General features: G+C 34.0%; 1 protein-coding gene and 1 non-coding gene across 2 annotated transcripts; both read right to left on the bottom strand.

Moving 5' to 3' along the window:
• Nucleotides 1-64: 64 nt before the first annotated feature.
• Nucleotides 65-137, bottom strand: TRNAA-CGC (transfer RNA alanine (anticodon CGC)). The gene has a single exon. It is a non-coding gene; the product is annotated as a tRNA-Ala (tRNA).
• Nucleotides 138-1,045: 908 nt separating this feature from the next.
• Nucleotides 1,046-4,442, bottom strand: LOC146934312 (putative RING-H2 finger protein ATL21A). The gene is made up of 2 exons (XM_085706187.1): nt 3,506-4,442; nt 1,046-1,934 (listed from the first exon to the last, which is right to left on the bottom strand). Exons 1-2 carry the CDS (start codon nt 4,260-4,262, stop codon nt 1,447-1,449), a joined length of 1,245 nt encoding a protein of 414 aa, XP_085562313.1. The 5' UTR covers nt 4,263-4,442; the 3' UTR covers nt 1,046-1,446.
• Nucleotides 4,443-14,948: the final 10,506 nt, after the last annotated feature.

Raw genomic sequence — 14,948 nt, 5'->3', positions numbered from 1 at the left:
AATTTAATAAATAAATGATTCTTTCTGTTAAACAAAATAAAAAAATTGTGTTCGTTGAAAAAAATGGAGGTGCGGGGAATCGAACCCCGTGCCTCTCGCATGCGAAGCGAGCGCTCTACCATATGAGCTACACCCCCAAGCTGTTATGTATCCCCAGATAAAAGTATTTATTTAATGATCCCGCGCACACTTCTCATAAAAAGTATCACTAGTTTATCACTTTATTGGTCTCATTTTATTGTGTTTCACTAACTTATTCTGAAGTTCGTTGATTTTAACACGTTATTATGTTTCAATAGTTTAAATTCAATTTAAGCCATTGAAGATTATCTTTACCATAATTTTTTAGTTTTCTACTTACTCATCCTTTGAGAGCAAAATCATTATACTAGCATATTAGTCGATATGAATGCTAGCACCTCTCCTAAAAAAATTGAATGCTAGCAAGTAGCACCTATAGAAGTTCTTTGTAATGCTTCGTGGACTTCTCCCTACATTATGAGTTTATCATCGAGTAGTTTTGCTCAATGGATGTTCTAGGGGTATACTTTATTAAACTTTTTTTGGTTACAAAAAGTTTAGGTGGGTTCGGCTCCGGTCACCACCAGGGTCAGGGCACGCCTCCGGGCCCAAAGGACACTTATAGAGGTATTTACAGATCACCCACCAACACTGCCCTCACATCGGCAGAGGGAATCGAACACACAACCTTCTGCAAGGAAGTGGCCCGTTCCTTACCAACTGAGCCAACGTTATCCCTTCTTTTGTTTCCTTCTTTTCCATCTAACTAGAAATACGTTCAAACTCCTCTAAAAAAAAAACAAATTCAATTGTTTACAGTCAAGCGTATTGTCTTATTCATGAATGGAATATACTATGTAGGGTTTGGTTTGGAAGCCTCATTAATCAATTTTACTATAAATCCATCGAAATATTCGAGTTCAACCCTTGACCGTAATCATTTAGTTGACCTTTAACTACCATGTTAAACTTCTTATCATTGTGGATCATTTACCCTAACAACCAAAGAGTTAAGACAAAAAAAAAAACAATAACATCCTTATTTTTTATCTTTAAAATAAAATGGTATAACACATATAATGACTCCATTCTCAGCGGTATATAACATTTACATCAAATATATATGGCTTGAAGTGTGACTAATTTAGGGTTAATAGTGTTTTACCCTCCTGTAATATAGGTCATTTCCGGGTTTACCCCCTGTAAATTTTTTTTTCTTTTTCAGAATACCTCCTAGTAGGCCATACAAAAACGACCTATTATTTTTTTTTTTACAAAAATTTTGGTTTTTATATGACCTACTAGGGGGTATTCTGGAAAAAAAAACTTTTACAGGGGATAAATAAAAAAAATTTTTTACAGGGGGTAAACCTGAAAATGGCCTATATTACAAGGGGGTAAAGCACCATTAACCCACTAATTTATCTATCGTGAAGAAGACAACGGTGACGAATTTGGGGATAACAATAATGAAGAAAAAGAAGGACCAGTTGAAGAATATGTCTCCGGTGAATTTCTACATATGGGGCATGTACCATTCATTTTGAGCCACTCATCAATACAAACAGCATGGAAATAATGGTTGCACTCAGGGATGCTTCTCAACGTCTCTTTAGGTTGATATTCAGATAGGCAAATCGAGCAAGTATTGTCATTTGGCTTCAATAATCGTCCACTCTCCCCAAGAAGAGTCTTGGGATACTTTTCAATTGTGGCACCATCAAGACCCATTGCAAAAGAAGGGAGAGGTTCTAAGGAAATTGTTATTGTAGGAAGATTTGAGCTCCTTTGTTCATGAAGTGGTACCGTTCTCCTCATCTTACCACATATACTGCAACATAAGCCAATCAGACACAAAAGTCCTGGTATTCCCACTCCCATTGCTATGCCGATTTTGACACTTCTTGAAAGGCCTGTATGAAATATGTTATCCTTTTTTTTTTTTTTATCAATCCTCATTTTTTATTTTATCCATGAAATTTGTCATCTAAATCAATGATATAAACAACTTAACTTTAAAGAATTAATATCATTTTTTGCTACATAGCCTTGAAAGAAACTTATTTGTCATATTGTCTCATTATCTAATAAATCGTGCTTCTATTGTTCAATTACTATCCATCGATATGTGTCAAAAAGTCCAAAACAAATTGGAATTGAATATGATGTATATCTCTTTCTTCCTTGTTTCACACATCTGTCCTTTTTTGAGAATAACTATATGAAATTATAGCATGGACTATCTAAGCATGACTTCATGTTTGTTTGTTGGACCTAACTTATAAAAATCATAACATGAGTCGTTCAATTATGATGAGACAACTAAGATCTTATAACCGGGTGAATGCATTATTATCTCAAACTCAAGTGTAGACAATCTAACTCACTAAATAACACTTCATATTGAAAATTCATTAAACATCATTGGATGGACGATCAAAGACGTCAAATTTAGTTTAAAAATATGAATTTGGTTATAAAATTGGTATTTTTTAAGTACTTCCAAGGAGAAAGCATAATTTTTCATATAAAATGAAATTTTCATATTAAATTTTACCACAAAATTATTTATAAACTCCAAGCAATTAATTTTATAAAATAAAGGTTATGGAAATGAAGTATTTTTACCAAAGAAAAAAATGTAAACCATTAATTAAGTGCCTAAAATATTAGTCTCTTTCATATTTAATATTTAAAATATACTCCCTCCGGTCTCAAATATAAGAAAAGATTCCCTTTTTAGGTTCATTGAATAATTAATGTATTTGTTTTACAATGTAGACCAGATACATTAACTACTCAATGAACCTAAAAAAGGAATATTTTCTTATATTTGAGACCGGAGGGAGTATATAAAAGCATGTCACATTAGTCTTTTTCATTTTGTGGGTACAATACATTTAATATTTAAGAACTATTTATCAAAAAATCATGAAAGATAGTGCAGTCGTAATTCGTGAGCAGACATACCTTAAATTAGCCTATTGAGAAGGATCCTCGTCTCACCTTAATTTTTCTTTACCAAAATAAAAAAGAAATATTTATAAAAAGAGTAATGATATTTTGACATCCATTTGATGACAACTTTGTTGACAACCTTGTTTTTTTCACTTCTTATTGGTCAAAAACAATGGAGAGAGAAAAAGGAAGAGAGATGATAACAAAATCATGTGGGTATGAGAGAGGAAGGTTTCCAAAAGTTGTCAAAAAGTGGTTGTCAAAATATCATTTCTCTTATAAAAATGTAGGAACTACCAATAGTTTTTGTATATTGAGCCTAGAGAAATACTACTAGCTAGACAAAATTCTACCTAAGCGAATAAATTGAGGCAACAAAACCAATTATTATTATTTTTTGACGTGAACAAAAGCAATGTTAAGGTCAGTGTGTATATTGTTGGGAATTAATCACAACCATAGAATGAAAACCCAAAAAGAAAGTTGCATAGCCAGTTGATAAAGCAAGAAGAAGAAGATAGCATACCTTGATTGGAGGGACTAGGGAAACATTCAACTTGAAGACTATTATTTTCATCCTCAGAGAACCCACAAACTTGACCATCAAGTAAACAGTCTCCACATCTTGGTTTGGTCCAAACTAACTCAACATCCCTATCAAGATTAGGCCAATATGGCCACATAGGAATATCCATCCTCGGTAACGGAACCAAAGCCGTTGAAATCACCTCACACGTTTGAGACAACTCCGTTGTCGACATAATAGGTGCTGCCCATGAAACTATAACCGGAGAAGAAGACGAGTTTGAATGTTCTTTGTCTCTTAGGCAATAGATTGGTGCTAATGGCAATTGAGATTCAGTAACATTGGAAGGACAACGTAGGAAAGTGAGGTTATAAGTGCTGTAAACTTGGGGGTTTAATTTAAAAGCTGAATCTGAAAGGTTAAAATTGTTATCTAAGTACCGTTTTGGGAGACAACCTTTGGGGTCGTTGACATGGATTGTTTGTGACATGTAATTGATGTTTTTAATGATTAAGTTATCTGTGTTTGGGAGGTTGAGAATAGTTTGGCCTTGGTTGTTGCATGAAAGTTGGAAAGTGGAGTTTGGATAATAGCTACAACGAGGATCTTGATTACTTTCTTTTAAACCGAAAGGGAAAGCAATATCAATATCACCACATGATAAAGTATTACAGATTATTTGTTTCCCTTTAGAAGATTGAAGTAGGGAAATAATAATAAAGACATGAAATACAAGTATTAGAGTTATGGAAGCCATTAATTAAAGAATTTGTTTGAGAGAGGGATGGGAACTAAAGGGAAGAGTGAAGAAAAGTGTAAATTGATGATGAAATGCAAAAAGGAGTGAAGAGGGGTTTGTTGGTTGTTGTTGTCCTATGAATATATGATAGAGTAGAAATGGAAGTAGAAGTCTTCAAGTCAAAATTGAAATGTATACTATTTGTCAACAAAAGTCAAATCAGAAAATAGATGGAAAGAGCTAGCGTACTTGGCTGGCAATTAATCTGGTACAATAATTGACCAATAACGTTAGACAATACGAATGGACCAAAAACATGACTGATGTGCTGGAGTTACTTCTGACCTCAAAGTGGCAATGCAATTTCAGGAACAGTACTATGATCACCCACCAAACACTTCATAAAAAAATAGTTTTAAAATGGGCTTAATTACACTTTTGGCCCCCTAAGTATCCAAAAGTTACGATTTTGGCCCTCTAAAAAAAATATCTCTTTTTTGGCCCCTAAAGTTCACTTTTGGTTGGAATTTTGGCCCCCTAGCCCAATTTTGACCCCGTCAACGCTGACGTGGCCGCATTTTTGTATTTTTTAATATATTTTTTTATTTTGTAATTAAAAAATAAATAAAAATTCTGGAAAAATGAAAAAATTTCAATTTTTTTTAAAAATTCTGGAAAATTGAAAAATTAATAAAAAAATTGAAAAAAATATTAAAAATTCTGGAAAATTGAAAATTTAATAAAAAAATTGAAAAAAATAATAAAAAATTCTGGAAAATTGAAAAATTAATAAAAAAATTGAAAAAAAATATTAAAAAATTCTGGAAAATTGAAAAATTAATAAAAATGAAAAATAATTGAAAAAATACGAAAAAAATTTAAAAATTCAGGAAAAATTAATAAAAATAAAAAATGATTAAAAAAATTGAAAAATTGAAAATTCATTAGTATTAAAAAAATTTAAAAATTGAAAAAAATTTAAAAAATTCGAAAATATCTGGAAAATTTGAAAACGGAATTCTTAAAAAAATGGAAATCTGGAAAATTGAAAATTCTGGAAAATACGGAAAATATTTAAAAATTTTCGAAATTTTCATTAGTATTTTTTCCGGGAATTTTTGTGTATTTATAAACCGGAATACACATAACTTTTTGTGTATTTACAAACCAGAATACACATAATTTTTTGTAAACCGGAATACACATAATGAAAATTTCCCGAAAAAAATACTAATGAAAATTTTCCTGGAAAAAATACTAATGAAAATTTAGAAGTTTCGAAAAATACACTGAAAAAACCTAAGCTCGACATATATACTAATGAAAATTTCGAAATTTCGAGAAATACTAATGAAAATTTCATTTTTTTTAAAAATGATTAATCTTTTTAATTTTTTCAAAAATTTCGAATTTTTTTTAAATATTTTCCAGAATTTTTATTTTTCATTAAAATTTTAATTAGAATTTTTCCAGAATTTTAATTAAAATTTCGAAAATTTCATTTTTCCAGAATTTTAATTTTTTTTAGAAAATTTCGAAATTTTATTTTTTCAGATTTTTTTAGATTATTTTATTTTTTTAATCATTTTTTATTAATTTTTCAATTTTCCAGAATTTTATAATTTTTTTTTCAATTTTTTTATTAATTTTCATATTTTTTTTAAATTTTTTTTGTAATTAAAAAAACATTTTTATTTCTGTAATAAAAAAACATTTTTTTTATTTTTTATAAATTAAAAAAATAAAAATAAAATAAAATAAAATAAATTTACACACGTGGCGCCCACGTGTCTGTTGACTGCTTGGGGGGCCAAAATTGCAACCAAAAGTGAACTTAAGGGGCCAAAAAAGAGATATTTTTTTTAGGGGGCCAAAATCGCAACTTTTGGATACTTAGGGGGCCAAAAGTTTAATTAAGCCTTTAAAATGCAGCGGGACAAATGGACCTTTTTGACTAAGAATAACAACAACCGCTGCATTTTGTACCAAAAAGAGAAAAAAAACAACAACCGCTGCTTTTCTTAACGTATATCACTAAACATTGGTCGGTTTTTAATTTATTAAATTTCGTGATTATAGCATATGACTTACTTTTTTTTTTTTTTGAAAAAAGATAGATTGAAATTAAATCAAAAGGTCATGGGTGTACACCGAGTGAATACTAATGGGCACCTCCTCAATCCAAACCAAACCCGGTTCAGATTGGGCTAATTGGGCTATGGAATGAACTAGCCTATTACCACTTCTGTGAGTGAAACTAAACAGACACATGTCAAAACAGGTCCTAAGTGTCTGGATCTCTCTAACCATCCATCCTAGATACGATCTATCTGGAGATTTGTCTGTTTTCACCATGCAAATTAGCCTTTCGCTATCAGATTCAAAAATCAATGTCTGAAACCACAGTCTCTAGCCAAGCACATCGTCTGGATCATAGCATAAGCTTCGGCTTCGAGGGCTTCGTCCGGACCAGGGAGATTCCAAGTAACAGATGCCATGATAAGCCCATGTTCATCGCGAATACATGCACCAAGACACCATCTTCTGAAGATCTGCAGGTTAGCATCGCTATTAGCTTTGTAGGTTCCTGGATCTGGTTTGTGCCATTTATGGTTGCTTCAGCAGTATGTTGGGAACGATGCCTTAACCCTTGTTTTTTCCCAGGATACTTCTGAAGAGATGCGTTTGAAAATTCAGGAATTCACTACAAGAATTTTGGCTTTTATTGAGGGAAATTAACCCTCACTAATGTAAAATATCCCTCAGTAATACACATTAACAGATTGGTGTCCCTCAGTAATACTGGCGTCAGTAATGTTACTGGCAGAATTTTCCCTCAGTAATGGTGATGCAATTGTGACAAAACATTACTGAGGGATTTATTCCCTCAGTAATAAAGTCCGTCAGTAATTACTTGCAAACTAATCCCTCAGTAATGTTTAGACGATCTGCATTACTGACGGAAATTTCCGCCAGTAATGTACTCCACACACTTTTTCTTATTCCTTCCCACTTTTTTATTTTAATAAATAAATAAAATTAATTAAAGACAAATAAATTAAAGAAATAAAAATTAAATTTAATAAGACACAAATTAATTAAACAACAACATATCATCATAATATTTGTACAATCCATAAATAGTTTTCGTACAAAATGATAAATATTTCAATAATATTCGTACAATCTAGAAAACTAAGAATAAACTAATTATCATAATATTCCGGCAAATTCGATCTTGAACTCCCTCGTGATGATATCCGCTCTTATTTCCTCCGCTCCCCGTATTTTGGGGATTTTCTTGCAAAGCATCATCTATATAATTCTTAAAGTTTCCATATAATTATCTTGCTGCCTTTGAAAAGCTTCAACAAAAGCTCTCATGGTGTTCTGCACATGTATTCAAAATGAATTAGTGTTAAACTTTCAGAACATCAAATTTTCAGAACACAATAGAAAGAAATTATGTAGTAATAATATGTTAAACTTACGTGCATTAGTGTTCACATTTGGAGAAGCAAGCTTTTTAAACCACACTCTTTGGAAGTTTTAATCAATGGCCTTTTATGGGTTTTAGCAGTAACAGACACTCTTAAAAAACAATGTCCTGATTCAACACAAAGCTCATATTAGTGTAGAACTCATTCTTCAATATAACATCAGCCTTTTATGCATAGAAGACCACACTAACTATTAGAAGTTTTTCTGAAGCATACAAATACTAAACAATGAGAATAACCAAGAAGTTCGTACCATAAATTTTATGTGCAATGTAAGTGCATTATTTGGTCCTATTACAAAGAGAAAATGTACTTACCGGTTCATAATACAGCCTGCTATAATCATTCAATATTTGTCCAACCTGTTGAATGCAAAATGATCTACACAAATCAATATGTTTGAAAGCTTAACACAAAAACACTAAGACAACAAATTAATAATTTAATTGAACCAAATAACCAGATCTAGGAGTGCAACAAGTTAAATCAATTGCAAAAGAAAAAGGAACAATTAAGGCACCACTAATAATAGTACATGGAACTAAAACCAATAATTTACAGTGTTCTACATGAGCATTCTGTTATAGAAAGATTAGTAAGAAGATTAATGGATAACATCTCAATGAGCATTCTGTTATAGAAAAAACAGAATGCATAATGTTAAGAAGCAGGATTATTTGTTTAATGCAGAAATAATGTGTGCGTGTGTGTCCATGCCACTATTATATGATGGTGTGAAGAAAAAATTGCAATATATGTGTGACTTGTACATTGAGATCAAGTGATCTTCCAACAACTACTTGCAATATAAAAGGCATGAGATTATTTGGTATGCCCATGAGATCTTCACCGAGTTTACCACTTTCATGAGCCCTAATTGGATTGAAGTATCTAAATAAAATGATTTTCCATTCTGGCTCAACTTTCTGAATATCTCTCGCAATTTCAGCAAGGAAAAGCTTCAATGTGAAGTGTCGAAGAGCAAACAAAGACAATTCATTAGAACTCAAAAACATGCACAATAATTTAGAGTTTATTTAACACAATTCTTAATACAAATAGTTTTGAAAAAACAGGTACATACGTAATCGAAAACTACAAGCTCGAAATCATCGAAACAGAACAAAAAAGAATGAACAAAGCAATCCAAAACAACAATGGGTTAGGACTCTAGAAATCATTTCGCTAACATAGAGATTACTTATCCAGTCCACAAATATATTCATAGCAAAAGCATTCACAAAAAGTTCAAAATTTGACGATTACCAAGCTATTTTTGAAGGTATAGGTCCTGTTATGCAATCATGTTTGATCATTTCACTAGCTTCTACCTTTCTTGTATGAAGAACAACAGTTCGGTTTCTGCTGCAAAAGAGGGAAAGTTCGACTAAGTTTCGTTGTTCCTAGACAGATGTTGTTCCGTCCAATATTTTTCTTTTTTAGCTTCTGGTGATGGCAGGATATACATATTTTCTTGCATTATTAACACCTCTTTGCATCCTCAACAATACAATTTATGTGTGTAAAAAGGTCTGCATGACTACTAATAATATTAACTTCTATATAATGGCCACAAACTCATAATCATCATTTCTATGTTATGAAAACTTGTTGCTACACAAATAAGCTAATTTAACATGAGAATTTTATTTAAAACCTATTTTTTTCATACTAATCACAATACCCATTAATCTCACATGAAGATTTCAAGCCTAGCTAATTAAATTCAAGCCTAGGAGAGGGAGCCCACCTCAATCGGTTATGAACTCAAATGAGGTGATTGCTAACCAAAATCCACACATGTAACAACATAACAACAACAACAAAAAGGGAAAATCAATTAGGGTTTCAATTTAATTCTATTGCATGTAAATTTCCTTGATCCTAATTGCTAATTCAAGTTCCCTTTTGCTATAATTAAAACCTAATTTAAGAAACTCACCTCAATTAGTAGAGATCCCTCAAGATTTTGATGATATGTGTAGCTTCACCAAGCTCCAACCCTTCATTCTTCTGCCCTTTACACCTTCTTTAACACGAGCCCTTCATCTTCTTCCTCAGCTAATGGGCAGATGAGATGAACAAATGAGCATGATTGAGCACATGAGAGAGGAAAGATTGAGATGTTTGAACGATTAAAATGCAAACGAGATGAAGGGGACGATTGAGAAGAAGCAAAAACCCGTTCTTCCAAAATGAGATGAAGGGGACGATTGAGAAGAAGCAAGATTGAGGTGTTTTTTGGGTAGAAAGCAAAAAGCGTGTTTTTGTTTCTGCTTGTTCTAATTTTCTTATTTTATTTTTTTATTATTATAAGTTGAATTAATTGGTTAGTGGCGGAAATAAAGGGTTACTGGTGGATTTGTTAATCTCTCATAACATTACCGACAGATTAAAATCCCTCACTAGTTCAATCCCATGTGCAACATCATTATTGACGGAAAAAATCCGCCACTAATCTAAGGCAGATCTGTCAATTGCAGTATTGACGGATTTATCCGTCAGTAACATAACTAACTGAATTATTGAGGGTTTATTCCGTCAGTAATGTTATTGAGGGTTTCTTATTGCATTACTGAGGGTTTAGACCGTCAGTAATTACTGAGGGTCTAAATCTGTCAATAATGCAATTTTAAATTGGTCACTAATATAGGGAATTCTTGTAATGATTGTTGCATGTTTGAAGTATGTAACACTTTTAGCTGCATGCAGGATAATGTCTTCTTCAGGTATTAATCGGTCTTCATAGACTTTTAAATTTCTGGTGAACCAGATGTTATAAATAATGGCAGCTGTTTGAATAGTAACCTCTTCATCTTTGTTGAGGATAGTATCATAAAGCCAATCCTGAAAGTTTGTTGTTTGTTGCTTTTCAAAATTAATGTTAAGGCTAGATCCAAACCAAACCTTGACACTGTAGGGGCATGTTAGAAAGACATGGTCCATAGTTTCAATTTTTGTCTAGCATCTAGGGCAGATGGGTGAGCATAGGATTCCCTTTTTGTTGAGTTCAGCTGTTAGAGGGAGGGAGTTGTTAAGAATTCTCCAAAGGATGGTTTTATGTCTGGGTATAGTATGAAGGGACCATAATTTTTTCCAAACTTTAGTTTCAGGGGAGCTGCTAGAGGGAGATGTGTTAGTCCTAGCTTTCCAGCCTTGAATGGCTTTGTAGCCACTTTTGACAGTATAAATACCATTTTTCTCATGCATCCACATGAGTTCATCAGTGTTGTTTTTGTTGATTAAGGGAATTTGCTTTATTTGATCCACATCCATAGGGAGGAACAGATTATTCAGGGTATCAAGGTTCCAGCTGTGCCCATCAGTGTGGATGAGATCCTTAACCCAACAGTAGTTGTGATTAACCTAGACAGGGGACAACGCTTTGTATGAATTATGAGTAGGAATCCAGTTATCTCCCCAAATTTTGAGATTGGCACCATTTCCAACCTTCCAACAACTGCCTTTAGAGATAACTCCAATGGAATGGTGAATGCTTCTCCAGGCATAGCTAGGGCAGTTTCCTAGGGTAGCTTGCAAGACATCAGATTAGGGAAAGTACTTGGCTTTAAAACATCTAGATATTAAGGCTCCCGGGTTGGTGTGAAAGCGCCAAACCTGTTTTGCAAGCATAGCAGTGTTGAAATCTCTGAGGATTTGAAATCCTAGACGTCCTTCATGTTTGGATTTAAAAAGATTTTCTCTCTTGGTCCAATGTATTTTCCTTTTTGACCCAGTAGTGCCCCACCAGAAAGAGCAGATAGCCTTTTCTATCCTTTCACACAGTCCTTTAGGGAGAAGGAAGCAGCTCATGTAGTATGTGGAAATGGCCTGGGCAACAGCCCTAATCAAAACCTCTCTTCCTTCAAAAGAGAGACTATTCTCTTTTCATTCCTTAAGTTTCTTCCAAATCCTATCCATAATAAAATGGAAATCCTGGTCCTTAGATCTGCCAAAATGGGTAGGCAACCCAAGGTATTTGTCAATTTTGTCACTGATTTTTACTGGCAGATTGTCTTGGAACATCTTCTTAGCATCACTAGTAATATTTGGGCTGAACACCATCTCAGATTTCTCTAGGTTAACTTTTTGACCAGATACCTCTTGGTATTTCTTCAAAATGTCCATAATAGTTTTTGCTTCATCTGGGTTGGCCCTACAAAATAAAATGATGTCATCAACATTGAGGAGGTGGGAAATTTTAGGAGCATTTGTAGCAATAGATATGCCATGAATGCCTTTATCCCTTTGAGCCTTTTCAATTAAACCAGATAGGACCTCAGCACAAATAATGTATAAGTATGGGGAGAGAGGATTTCCTTGTCTGAGCCCTCTTTGGGGTTGAAAAGGTTCAGAAGGACAACCATTTATCAGAATTGAGAAAGAGACAGTGTTGATGCATTTCATGATAGTACTAACCATTTTGATAGGAAAACCCATGACAGATAAAGTTGTTTTAATAAAGTCCCATTCTAAACTATCAATATCTAATTTTATACCAACATAGCCATTCTTACTCTTCCTAGGTTTTTTAATGTACTGGAAGGTTTCAAAAGCAATTAGGGAATTGTCCGTAATTAATCTACCTGGAAGAAAGGCACTTTGATATTCATTGATAATGTTAGGTAAGATGAGTTTAATTCTGTTAGCAAGAGTTTTAGTAACCATTTTCATGATAACATTGCATAAACTGATGGGTCTGAAATCAGAGGGGAGAGCAGGGGAGCCTATTTTGGGGATTAGGAAAATTAAGGTATGGTTAATGTCATTAGTGGTACCCCCAAAGTTTAAGATGTTCAGAACATAATCAATGATATTAGAACCAATGACATTCCAGTACTGGTGGTAAAAGGAGGCAGGTAAACCATCAGGGCCAGGAGCAGCATGACTCTTAAGAGTCCTGATGGCTTTAAAGACCTCCTCCTTAGAAAAATCCTTATTAAGAAAGTCAAAGTCAGAAGGGGAGATTCTATTCTTAACACCATCATAGGTGTCCATGTTGGTGTTATGGGCAGAACTCTTAAAAATATTTTGAAAATGATTTAAAAAGGTGGTATGAATGTGATTACTCTCCTTCCAGGTGTTGCCCATATGATATGTAATGCTATATATCCTGTTTTTTCTCTGTCTTCGACTGGCTTTGTTATGAAAAAATTTAGTGTTGTTGTCTCCATGCTTCAACCAGTGGACTTTTGGTCTTTGAGTCCACCACATTTCTTCATGTTTAAGAAGATCATCTAGGGCTTTTTCAGTTGCCTTTATCTCTATAATACAGTCTTTGTTGGGGATCCTGTTCTTCAGGTCCTCCAGCTTGTTTTGTTGTTCCTTAATTTTGATAGGAATGTCACCATACTTAGATATGCCTCAGCTATAGAGCTGGTCCAAAGTATGCTTCAATTTCACTGGACTGTCTCCCTCATAGCCTTTCCAAGCTTGTTTAACTACCTGGGCACTTTCTTTATCTTGTGCCCAAAGCTGTTCAAATCTAAGGATCTTATTTTGCCTCTAGTAGAACCAGCATTCCCCCTCTTCAAAAAATTCTAAGAGTATTGGATTATGGTCAGAAGTGTATCTGAGGAGGTGTTTGTTGGAGTATCTGGGAAAACAAGAGATCCAGTTAGTGTTGGCACAGTATCTATCAATCCTTTCTTTTATATGAATATTATCAGTTTGATTGTTTGCCCAAGTAAATTTATTACCACAGTAGCCAAGATCATATAAATCACAGGCATTAAAGGTATCATTAAAAAGTTTAGTAAGATTATATTCAATAGGATTACCCCCTAACTTCTCAGAGTTGTTTAGGACAAGGTTAAAATCACCAAAAATAAGCCACTTAGAGGTGGTTCTGTTTTGGGCTAATTCATTAATAGCAACACAAGTAAGATGCTTTTTGGAAGCATAGGGGTAACCATAAATGCCAGTAGTGTACCAGGAGATATCTAAATTACGAGCAATAATGTACATATCAATTAGAGTATTATTAGATTGTAAAAAATTGATTTGGATTACATCATTCCACAATATAGCAAGACCCCCAGACCTATGACATTTAGACATATTACAATCAACCATATACAAGTGAGAGAGGGGACCACAAGTCAGACAGGACTTAGCTTTTGTGTCAGACTTTTTAAGCCTAGTTTCCATTAAAAAGACAAGATCAAGGCACTGGGTTTTGAGGAGCTTCTTAAGAGCTCTAACTGCAGAAGGGTTACCAAGCCCTCTGCAGTTCTATGATATGCATTTCATGGCTGTTGGCTGACCTTTCCTTTAAGGCCTGCCAAATCTTCTGGATATTGTTGAGAGGTGCTGCTTGAGGTGCCTAAAACTCCAGATGTTCCAAGATTTCTTTTTGTGAGTTTCTGATCAGCTCATGTGTCTTTGTTTTGCTCCTTAGGAGCCTTTAGTATTCCTTGATAGGTGTTAATAGTCAGATTTGTGACCTTCTGCTGAGGACTGTGATATTGAGTGGTGTGCTGTTGAGGGTGACTTGTGGAGTAGCTCTGGCCATTGTTAGGATTTCCTCTTCTACTGATATGCATTGCTGCCATCTTGTTCAAAAGACCTTTGGGGATTGGGCTAAAAGGCCCTCCACTGATGGATCTCATGGGATTGCTGCTAAAGGTTTTTTCCTGCCTCTCCACAATTCGTCTCCCATAGTTTCTGGACCTTAACCAAGCCCCTCTAGGGTTAGTTCCATCTTCAAATGGTAGGGGGTTATTTGTGCACTGTTCTTGGGTATGTCCAACTAAGCCACAACCAAAGCAAAACATTGGAAGGTTTTCATATCTGAAATCAACCCAATTTATTCCATCTTGGTCATTTCCTATGTACATTCCAGCCCTTATAGGTAGATTGATATTGAGCAGTATCTTAACTTTCACAATCTTTGCATTGTCAGGAAATTCATACAGCCCCACATCCAATACTGTACCTAATTGGGATCCCATCTCCTTTCCCATAGTGAGAGATTTACAATGAAGGGGGAGACCCCAGAATTGAATCCACAGAGAAACATGGGAAAAATCCAAAGTGCTGAGATTAAGATTGCAGTCCCATGTATGGAGAATGAGCCAACAGTTTCTAACAATCCAGGGACTGCCTCTTTGGATTCTTAGGATATCAGCTTCCTTGTCCATCTTGATTTGGTACTGTTTTCCTTCCAATTCACTAATCTTGAGACCTAAGGGGTTGCACAAGA

This window comes from Medicago sativa, chromosome 4, assembly GCF_051527215.1.
Source record: "Medicago sativa cultivar Bolivia chromosome 4, Bolivia_mono, whole genome shotgun sequence".
Classification (NCBI taxonomy): domain Eukaryota; kingdom Viridiplantae; phylum Streptophyta; class Magnoliopsida; order Fabales; family Fabaceae; genus Medicago; species Medicago sativa.
This window is presented reverse-complemented; position numbering and strand designations above follow the sequence as displayed.

What these genes read in the sequence shown, in the direction of transcription:
- LOC146934312 (XM_085706187.1), bottom strand. Translation starts at nt 4,262, where the DNA reads ATGGCTTCCATAACTCTAATACTTGTATTTCATGTCTTTATTATTATT. An exon ending in CCCTAGTCCCTCCAATCAAG is followed by an intron (nt 1,935 to 3,505) that starts GTATGCTATCTT and finishes TATTTCATACAG; the next exon opens with GCCTTTCAAGAAGTGTCAAA.